This window comes from Heteronotia binoei, chromosome 10 (genome assembly GCF_032191835.1).
Source record: "Heteronotia binoei isolate CCM8104 ecotype False Entrance Well chromosome 10, APGP_CSIRO_Hbin_v1, whole genome shotgun sequence".
NCBI lineage: Eukaryota > Metazoa > Chordata > Lepidosauria > Squamata > Gekkonidae > Heteronotia > Heteronotia binoei.
Genome location: NC_083232.1, coordinates 89,205,427 through 89,216,545, shown reverse-complemented (window position 1 = coordinate 89,216,545; position 11,119 = coordinate 89,205,427). Strand labels below are relative to the sequence as shown.

General features: G+C 44.8%; 1 protein-coding gene across 1 annotated transcript; it reads right to left on the bottom strand.

Moving 5' to 3' along the window:
- Positions 1-363: 363 nt before the first annotated feature.
- Positions 364-10,285, bottom strand: LOC132577971 (UPF0690 protein C1orf52 homolog). Its single transcript, XM_060247762.1, has 3 exons — positions 9,914-10,285; positions 2,681-2,888; positions 364-1,052 (listed from the first exon to the last, which is right to left on the bottom strand). Exons 1-3 carry the CDS (start codon positions 10,178-10,180, stop codon positions 973-975), a joined length of 555 nt encoding a protein of 184 aa, XP_060103745.1. The 5' UTR covers positions 10,181-10,285; the 3' UTR covers positions 364-972.
- Between the last annotated feature and the right edge of the window lie 834 nt (positions 10,286-11,119).

Here is an 11,119-nt window from a genome sequence, read left to right as displayed (position 1 = left end):
ACTGCACAGTAGTTAGGAACTGTACAAAGCTATCCACAACAAAGTCCAGCTATAGGTTATACAGTCAACCCCACATTTCATCTGTTCTATCAACTGCTTTCAAGAACATATTTTTAAAAACTCGAATGAACCATACCTCAGAATCAACACAAGGCACCATATTTTCTATTTGCTACAGTACCAATAACTTTTCTAATCTGGAGAAGGTATAATTTAACTATGATTTATTTCACATAATCTGTTCTACTTCCCCTGTTCTGCAAAAAGAATACCAAGGAAGCAAGTCACCACCACCACCAAAAACTATTTTATTTTAGCCTGACAAAGCTCAATAAGTAGCACAACAAAACCAGAGTCCAGAGGAACCTTAAATACTTCATTTTACTAGAAGTATGTTACAAACAGTGCAAATACACTACAACAAAACCCCAATCAAACATGTGAATGTATCTGAATAGGTAATATTACCAGATAACCTTTTAAATAATTTTATTTTTGTGATCTATGTACATTCTTTACATGTCAAACTACCATTATTATTACTGCAATACATGGTTAAAACTTTTTCTCCCTCCCCCAAAAGTTACTTCTTTTTAAAAAATCTTTAACCACAATAGAAGTTCAATAAACACTTACACATTTACCAACTTTGTGGCTGAACAGAATACTGTGAATTTTCATAGCCTGCTTGAACACTAATACATATCACAATATTCTAAGAAGTTTTGTTTTAATCAAAACATCTGTAGCTGAAACATATTGGATTTGTAAGTACAAAAACTCGAACAATGCTAACTGATAAACTCTGGATGATAAAAATTTCACAGAAGTTACAGAATCTCAAAATATGCTGTGTGCCATATGGTGATACTACGGTATTTTTATTTTCTTGTGCCAGTAGTAAAGTCCAACAGATGTCTTCTTACGTGTTCAATAAAAACAGTTTGCAAAGTCAAATAAACTTTGTTCAGTTCATCGCTTCTTCTTCTTTGTCTGCTCTTCAGGGTCCAGCTTGCGTTTCTTAATTGAAGCAGGTTCATCTTTTTCATCATCTTCAAATAAAAGACACTGTTTGTAAGTGAAAAGAAGTAGATATCTGCCAAAGATTTCAAAAGCAACAGATGCAATTATGGCAGATTCAACTGTGATTTATATGGTGGAAGAGTTTCAAAGTGAAATGAGCCCCATTAGTGAAGAATAAGAACTACGACTATCAAAATTTGTATTAAATTCATTTCCCAAGGCTGCAAGCCTAAGCATACTTACTATTGAGTAAGCCCCATTGATACAGAATATACATGTTTAGGACTGAACTGTAAGTGAATTACTGACTGTTGAACCAGCTTAAGTACACATCCTCAATACAAGCATCTAAGACCAATGTGGCACCCACCAAATGTTTTTTAACACTGAGCAGGGTGACATGGATTTTGCCAAGTAGGGCTTCTGATCTGCTGTTTAGATTTTTTAAAACACTGCTTTGGCGGCAGCTGCCACCACAGTACAAGAATCTTCCGGTCAAACAGAGCTTCTGCCTGAAATGTTGGAAAGTTTAACATGAGAATTATAACCTCACTCCTTAACATTTTAGGCTCCGCCTCTTTTGGCAGCCACTTTGTGGGTTGCCCGCACCACTCTGTGTCAGAATTCCAAAGCTGCCCATGGATTCAAAAAGGTCAGGAATTTTGATCTAAGACAAAGAGGATGGATTCTCTTAAGTGTGGCACAGTTTCTCTTGCTGATCTTTATCTGAAGATAAGTGAAAATTTCAAATTATAATTTAAGGTCCGTTTGCATGAAGACAAGGATCAGAATGCTTGAGCTATCACATATCTGTGGCTAGCAAGAATCTCAGACCTTGTGCTGATATAGGCTTCACAAATTAATCAGGGGGGAGTTCTTAATTGGCAAATCCTGTCTGTGATCCTCTGTATTGGGTAAAAGAGGCGAAGAAATGCAAAGGCTCTGTTGAACATGACACAGAGAACAGGAAACAGAAGTGCCTTGAAGTTCCTCTTTCTGCATGCTCCATAACATTAAAAGTGTTCTAAGGTGTAAAAGTGGATTAGATAAAAATAAGGCACACTGACTGTTTAATGTTCGCTAAGTGGTCTAAGGAGAAGGAGAAGGAGAAGGAGAAGGAGAAGGAGAAGGAGAAGGAGAAGATGATGATGATGATGATGATGATGATGATGATGATGATGATGATGATGATGATATTGGATTTATATCCCGCCCTCCACTCCAGAGTCTCAGAGCGGCTCACAATCTCCTTTACTTTCCTCCCCCACAACAGACACCCTGTGAGGTGGGTGGGGCTGGAGAGGGCTCTCACAGCAGCTGCCCTTTCAAGGACAACCTCTGCCAGAGCTATGGCTGACCCGAGGCCATTCCAGCAGGTGCAAGTGGAGGAGTGGGGAATCAAACCTGGTTCTCCCAGATAAGAGTCCGCACACTTAACCACTACACCAAGCTGGTGTAGGAGCTATGTAATGTATTACTAGCTCTTAACATCACTGGATTCCAAAATCTACAACACAAATAAACATCCAAGGAAAGAAAGATGAAAGTGGGAAATACAAATCTGCAAAGGAAAACACAACTCACATTACATGAATTCATATAAACAAAACTCAGGGAAGTTACTATTTTTCCTGTCTACAAAACTGAATAGCATTACCTGATTGAAAAGTCTCTTGTTCTTTGTCTGGTAAGAGACTGACTTTATTTGTGTGCCGAGGAGCATCATCACCATTATCCTCATACATATTAGACCACTTTATTGCCATATCAAGCTCAGGCGGTGGCGGGGGCTTTGTTTCTTTAACGCTGTAAGTCTCAGGGGGTGGCACAGCATTTGTACTCCATGCCTTGAATTCCTTGGGAGGCTGTTGAAGGGAATACAACAGTTAAAATACTGCACTGCCAGACAACCAACAGGGAGAGATGAGTCTTAAAATATATTGTAAAGGCTTGGATGCACTTAGGAACAGGAATTGCTCTCAGATCTGAAAATATAATCCACATATAGGACAAGAATGATGAAGCTGCGTGTCTTCATCACCAGGATTCTTTAGAACGCAACCCTAAAGCCAGCCTCTGCACTAGGTTGGCAACCCTTTAATTCAGTAACATGGTGATAACACCCCCAACGCTGTATTAGCAAAGGGGCAGAAATAGGCTGTGCTGGGGACATCTTAGGGAGAAGCAGGACTTAGTGGGCATCCGAAGACCTCTCTCATCTCAATTCCCATTCTTACATAACATTATTCTGACAAAAACTCTGACATCAGTATCAAAACTCCCGTGTCAAAGAAGGATCTTCAACCCCTATCATGCTGACTTTCCATAGTTATTGATGAAGAAATACTGATGAAGCCTGCTGCTAAACACAGAGAAGCCAAACATGTTGTAATATCCCAACCTAGAAACCCATATCTCAGAAGTCAGCTCTTGCACCACTGTCTGGCCTCATGTATGGGCTAAGCACACACACAAGACTTTGGTGATGGAAACTTTCACTTCAGAACACAAAACATGGATCTGGATCCTCCACGTCTTCAACTGGAGATTGAAGGACAATGCATTCAACACAGGTAAAAAGGGGGGGAGGAAGACCCTCTCACCTCAAACTTTCTGCAGAAGAGTCCCATACCATATGTACCCCAAATACTTTCCTCCCTCAGGAGTTATTAGTGGTGCCTCCCACATGGAGTACATCCACAGAAAGGAGCTTCTCTCTCCCCATGATATTCAGACAGAGCATCATCACAATTTTATATTTATGTCATAAGGGTCTAAACCCACATAAAAGTCATAGAAACAGGGAGCATCACCACATTTCTAGGTAACTACCAGACACTCCAACCACTGCTGCTGCCATCCAAACATTCAGTGTTGGATAGCAGTGAAGCCAGTGCTGCTGTCCCTTTTGTTCTACTGTCAGTGCAACTTTCTAAAGCACAGGAGTATTGTTAGACAAAGAGAGATGGTGATTTCATTAAGCTGACTTGCATCCAGAACTCCATTCCTGATCTGTAACTGGGTGCATTATTTCCCTGTAGCGTATTTTGATTGAATGGAGTTTGGTTAAGGGGGACTTGTATTAAACCCCTGTTCATTATCAACGTCAGCTACCTTCTGCATGAGACTTCTTGAAAAGGTCCTCCATTCAAGTGGATAGCCGTGTTAGCCTGTTGATGTAAAACAAAAATGGAGTCCAAGAGCAGCTTAAAGACCAACAGAATTTTCCCAGCTCTAAGCTTTTGTGAGTCAAAGCTCACTTTATTAGAGCTGTCTGCACAGTTGTGGTCTGGCAAGGGATGTGTGGCTGGATGATTATCTGATCACAGCTGGTATATCAGATTCTACTGTTTCATCAGCTTACTACTGGTCCACAGGTGAGCTTTCCCCTTAGTGGAATTAGAATCCCTCTTCTTCCTGTTTCTTGCATGAGAGTATTTTCTCTCAGTGAGCTACTGGGGAGACAACGGTGAGCTACTGGGGAGGGACGGTGGCTCAGTGGTAGAGCATCTGCTTGGGAAGCAGAAGGTCCCAGGTTCAATCCCCGGCATCTCCAAAAAAGGGTCCAGGCAAATAGGTGTGAAAAACCTCAGCTTGAGACCCTGGAGAGCCGCTGCCAGTCTGAGAAGACAATACTGACCTTTGATGGACCAAGAGAGGTCTGATTCACTATAAGGCAGCTTCATATGTTCATACCTTCTGTGCATGTGCTATTATATGTTTTCTTGTAGCTGTTGTCCTGTGCAAAAATCCCTACTTCACAAGGCAATGGTTTAGCCTTCTGGGACTTGAACCCCTCTATGAGAGGATGTGGCCTTCCCACAGTGGTTTCCTTTGCCAAGTTAGTTGTGGACATGTCTGAGTGATATGGATGAAATGGCTATGCTTGCCTATCAAAAAGGTATGTGTTTACAGATGGGACTTGAATTCTCAATAGCAGTAATTCCTGGAGTATGGTAATACTTCGCTGAATCCAACGAATTTGGAGGTTCTCTAAGTCGCAGCAGCCCGGGGAAGGGTGATTCCTCTACCAGCCTTCGATGGGGCACCACTGACGCCAGTGTTGAGGGTTAAGAGCTTGGGAGTGCTCCTGCAGTCCTCCTTAACCATGGAGGCCCAAGTAGCAGCCACTGCCAGAGCTGCTTTTTTTCACCTTCGGCGAACACGGCAGTCGGTCCCCTACCTTGAGCACAGCAACTTAGCAATGCTGATCCACGCCTCGGTCACCTCAAGAATCGATTACTGTAACGCTCTCTACATGGGGCTGCCCTTGACTCAGATTCGAAAGCTGCAGCTGGTGCAGAATGCTGCAGCCAAGCTACTAATGGGACTTCCCCATCAGGAGCACTTTCAGCCTGTGCTGAGAGAGCACTGCACTGGCTGCCTGTTGCGTACTGAATCCGTTTCAAGGTCCTGGTATTAACCTTCAAAGCCCTATATGGCCTAGGACTTACATATCTGCGGGACTGCCTTGCCCCAATTGTTCCCTAGAGAACGGTGCAATCAAGCTCTCAAAATCTTCTGGCTGTCCCTGGGCCAAAGGAGGCTAGGCTCAACTCCACCAGAGCAAGAGCCTTCTCAGTTGCGGCCCCGATACTTTGGAACACCTTTCCAGAAGCCATCAGGGCCCTGTGAGCTTCATCGCAGTACCGCGGGGCCTGCAAGACTGAACTGTTTCGGATGGCATATAACATCGAGTGGGAGAGGGCTGCCACCACATCTGGATCCATAGTGCTTTTATTACTAACTGTCTAGGATCGTTGTGTGCAAGAAAGAAAATATTACATGATCCGCCTGAAGCAGCACCATTGTCATTTATCTGTTTTATTGTTTTAATATTGTTTTTGTTTACTGTCTATTTGTTGGAGAGCCAGTTTGGTGTAGTGGTTAAGTGTGCGGACTCTTATCTGGGAGAACCGGGTTTGATTCCCCACTCCTCCACTTGCACCTGCTAGCATGGCCTTGGGTCAGCCATAGCTCTGGCTGGAGTTGTCCTTGAAAGGGCAGCTGCTGTGAGAGCCCTCTCCAGCCCCACCCACTTCACAGGGTGTCTGTTGTGGGGGAGGAAGGTAAAGGAGATTGTGAGCCGCTCTGAGACTCTTCGGAGTGGAGGACAGGATATAAATCCAATATCTTCTTCTTCTATTTTATGCTGTTAGCTGCCTTGAGTCTGTACAGAATGGGTGAGATATAAATATGACGTAAATAAATAAATAATAACCAGTCACCGCTACAGGAATTCATTGAGTTTCTAAATAGCCATTGGGAAGTATTAAAGGAAAGGGGACTGACTCTTTTTAAGGTGAAATTTAGGGACTGCCTTCAAATAGTAGAAGAAAATGCCTTGGCAGACATACGTAATACCACTTTTTCAAATAATAAAAATTCCATGTATATTACATATGTATAACATAGTTCGCATAACAGCAATAAGATGAATGCAAAGATCTCTCATCCAGTTTGTATTCTCATTTTGGAACACTTGTCTCCAAACAAGAGTCACAGTTTGCGGAAAACTGATTTTATTACTTCAAAAACCACTCTTTTTTAACAGGTGATGAGTAAAGTAAAAAAAAAAAACAGACTACTTAAAAAATATAATATTCAATCCATATTCTCTCGTTCCCATTACAATTTATACTTACTCTTGCCTCACTGCTTAAATGGAAGTCTAATACTTGCAAAAGAACCCAGATAAAGCCAGTGAGGTTGTGAAGAACAGTGTCAAAGTGGGGCTGGAGAAGCACTATGAAATCCACTACCAGTTATCATCCATAGAGAACAAAAAAACCCTCAAGCCATTAGGTTCAAAAGGCTAAGCAATTATGTACGGGATACAAAACCAGAAAGCTTTTGTTCCCGGCATCTTCATATTATGGATGAGCAGGAAATATAACACCCTGGATTGGTAAATGAGGTAAAGACTACTCTCTGAAAAACCAAGCCACTTTTGCATTCAACATATACATATCTTAATATGAGAAGGAAGGTCCAAGGTGTGAAGATACCTATTGGTTGTCTCCATATTGGCTGTTCCACACTGTCTAGAACTGACAAAGGTATATAAAGAAGTAAAATAGAGCAGGGGTCCCGAACCTCTGGGTCGTGGACCATTATCAGTCCGTGCCCTGTTAGCAACCGGGCCATGTTGTGTAATTATTTAATTATATATTACAATGTAGTAATAATAATAATAATAATAAGATGACATTGGATGTATATCCTGCCCTCCATTCCGAATCTCAGAGTGGTCACAATCTCCTTTATCTTCCTCCCCCACAACAGACACCCTGTGAGGTAGGTGTGACTGAGAGAGTTCTGACAGAAGCTGCCCTTTTGAGGACAGCTCTGTGAGAGCTATGGCTAACCCAAGGCCACTCCAGCAGCTGCAAGTGAAGGAGTGGGGACGCAAATCCACTCCTCCCAGATAAGAGTCTGCGCACTTAAGCACCACACAAAATAAAGTGCATAGTTGTATCATCACTAAACCATCACACCCCCCCCCCCCCCCGGGTCTGTGGAAAGATTGCCTTCCACAAAACTGGTCCCTGGTGCCAAAAAGGTTGGGGACCACTGACATAGAATACAGTCAACACTGTTACCAATATATTTCACTCTACAGTTTTCTCTGCTCCCTTTACGCATCCCCTGCTTGTAAACACTCTCAGATCACTTCTAAAGGGAAAACAGCATATAGTAGCAGTGGAAGCAAGCAAAGTACACACAACCCCATGCACCTGCTACTGTCCATGATTCCATCATGCACCCCACCATCATGTCAGCACAGAAACACCAATACAACAATCAGGAAGACAAGTTTCCTTCACGGCTAATCCACAGTAAAAGAAACACTACCCATTAAAAAGAAAAATCCTGCTAAAAGACTAAAGAGGGGGGCAGCTGCCCATTCCAGCTTCCACATGGATGTTGTGCCTTCAGCCACCCTATACTTTCCTCTTTATGCCACAGCAAAGAAAGATTTTCATTTGCTCTGGTTTAAAGGGGAGAGACCCAGAAGTCACACTGGCTGTGCACCAAAGCGTCAAGACATTGCATAGAGGCTCCCCTCATAAGTGGGGGCATCCTGTTGGAGGTGCCCAGATTCACTATGCCAGCCAGGATGCGGTGCAGGAGGTAAGGAGAAACATGACATTGCCCGGCTTCAGCCAGGGGTGGTCTGGGCTCAGTGCAGTCACAGAGGCAAGCAAAGCAGCACCCCTTCTCTTTCCAACGTAACTCCTTGGCTGTTGAGGGGGACATGATAGCAGGAAGAACTCTTTTTCATGGCTGCTTTTGTTCTCCCATTGTGTCCTGCTCACTGGCAAAGGAAGAGGCTTCCGAGTTCCTTCCTGGAGATCTCTGGACCATGACAGCTCTGTCCCCCTTTCTCCTAACCTCCTTGGGTATCTATCTCTTACAGTAGAGAATGGCTGGCCAGTTGATATTGATTAAATTTTTGTTATAGTTTATTGTTGATCCTACTCTACATATTTATCAATAATTGAGAGTAGACCTCACCCACTTGGAATAAACCGATTACTCTGACTCCTGTTTTACTCTGGCCACCCCTTGTAGCTTCTCTCCCCAACCCATTTCTTGAACTCTTGAGTACAGATTTAGTTGCTTTGGATAAATACACCCCAAAGAAGCTCTGACGTTCAAAAACCTATGTTCAAGTAAGTTTTTCTAGTCTTTTAAGGTGCTGTTAAAATCCTGTTTCATTCCAGTAAAAATGGATATTTGAACCAACAAAGGCTAACAGTTACAGAGCGTTAAATTAATCATGTTGATAGAGCCCCTTGCCAAGAGAAGCTCCACCTTCCTTGATATTTACAAGTCAAACAAAAATGAAGTAAAAGCCAAGGAAAGCTAAAAGTGCACTGTGTTTGCTATTATGCCACCCTAATGTTTCCCTCAGCGCTAAGTTTTGGGGCCAGAGGAAAATGAGGATATACTTTACCAAGAAAGATCCGAGTGGGACGCTGCCGTGGAAGGGCCGGCTTTCCCTCCACAGCCGCTTCCTCCCCAAAGTAAGGCCTGCAACTGCAAGAGGGATCAGGGTGGTGCTCAGCTATGCTCTGCCGGTAAGAACTTGTTGAGGCGAGGGGCTAAGAGCCCCGAGGTGCTGGCCCTCCTCTCTGTCCACTCTCTAAACACACCACGTCAAGAAGGATGGGGGCGTGGCTGGAGAAGGAAGCCTTCCCAGCGAGGGTCCTTTTAATATCCTAGTCTGCGTCCCCACCCCACCCCTAAAGGAGAAGCTTTTTGAGTTGTTTTCCCAGAGACTGTTCAGTGACAAAAGTAGGGTTGCCAAGTCCAATTCAAGAAATATCTGGGGACTTTGGGGGTGGAGACAGGAGACTTTGGGGGTGGAGCCAGGAGACAATAGGGGTGGAGCAAAGATTAAGGATGTGACAAGCATAATTGAACTCCAAAGGGAGTTCTGGCCATCACATTTAAAGGGACGGCACACCTTTTCAATTCCTTCCATAGGAAATCATGAAGGATAGGGGCACCTTCTTTTGGGGCTCATAGAATTGGACCCCCTGGTCCAATCTTTTTGAAACTTGGAGGGTATTTTGTGGAGATGCACTAGATGCTATACTGAAAATTTGGTGCTTCTACCCCCCAAAACAGCCCCCCCAGAGCCCCAGGTACCCGTGGATCAATTCTCCATGATTTTCTATGGGAATAAATCTCCATAGGGAGTAACAGAGTTCCCAGCAGACATTTCCCTCCCCTCCTCCCCCCCCCCCGCTTTCTAATGACCCTGAAGCGGGGGGAGGGCCTCCAAACCAGGGGATCCCCTGCCCCCACCTGGGGATTGGCAACCCTAGACAAAAGCCTCCCCCACCTTGACATAGACACCAGGTCCCCACTAAGCACCAACCTCCTCGGGCGCTCGCACGACCCGACTCTCCCAGTCGATTTCCTTATGCAGCGGGTTATAGAGAAAGGCCGGCCGGTTGACGCTGCTGAAGAGCTCGTCGGGCCCGGGCAAGCGCGGCTTCCCTTCAGCAATCTTTTGCTTTGGGGCGGACTCCCGCTGGGAGCCTGAGACCTCCTCGTTTTCGGAGTCAGAGCTGCCGCTCGAACTGTTATTGCTGCCGTAAGCAGCGAAGAAGCCCAAAGGGTCCTTGCCTTCCGCCCCTGCCATGGTGGGGCTGGTGTAAGTGAGACAATCGTCCCCGGAAGCCACGAGATGCGAAGCGGAAGGTTCCGGCTGCGAATGAAGCCATGGACTGTCCACAAGACAAGGCGGTGGCCTGTGGCCATCTGCGCTGCCGAAAGCAGCCTTTCAGCATTCTGCTAAGAGGGGCCAGAGGAATAACTTTGCAAGGTTGCTGCAGCAAAAACGAACAGGTCTCTTGGGAAACGTTAAAAAAGAGCGATGTTTTATTTGGGAAAGGGTAAAAGCCGGAATGGGCCGAACGGAACAGGCATAAAACAACGTAGACTGTCACAAAAAAACATGGGTGCGTCACACAAACTGGAGAACAATATTCTAGAAAAGAAAAAGGTGAATTCCAACATCTTGATTACCCCGTTCTGGGCCAAAATGCCTCTGGAACACCCCAGAACAGGCTGAAACGGGCATGAAACAACCTGGGCGCTGCTCCCGCCGCTGCGGGTTGTAGCTTGGGCCGCAGAGGCAGCAATGGCAGCGGCGGCGGCTGCTGCCTGTGCCCGGGCCGGCAGCGCAGAGTGGGGGGGGCTTCCAAGTGGGGGGGGGGGACAAGGCTCCACGCTGCTCCCGCCGCTGCAGGTTGGGGTTGGTGCGCTGCTCCCGCCGCTGCGGGTTGTAGCTTAAACAATGTGGTTTGTCTTAAACAATGTGGTTTGTCTGGTGGTGTTGTCCTTATATTTTGCAATTCTGGCAATGTTATCCTGGTGATGAATCAAATGTTAGACATTAACTTACCTGCTGACCCGGTGGTGAATATTATTAGGTTGCTGGAATGGCTCAGCTGTCGAGAATAGGAAAAAGGACATTATATCAATTTTGTTATCAGTTGCAAAAGCGGAACTTGCTTGGAAGCGAAAGAACAAACATCCTCCGTCTCTGCAGCACTGGGAGACCAAAATATGGGACTAC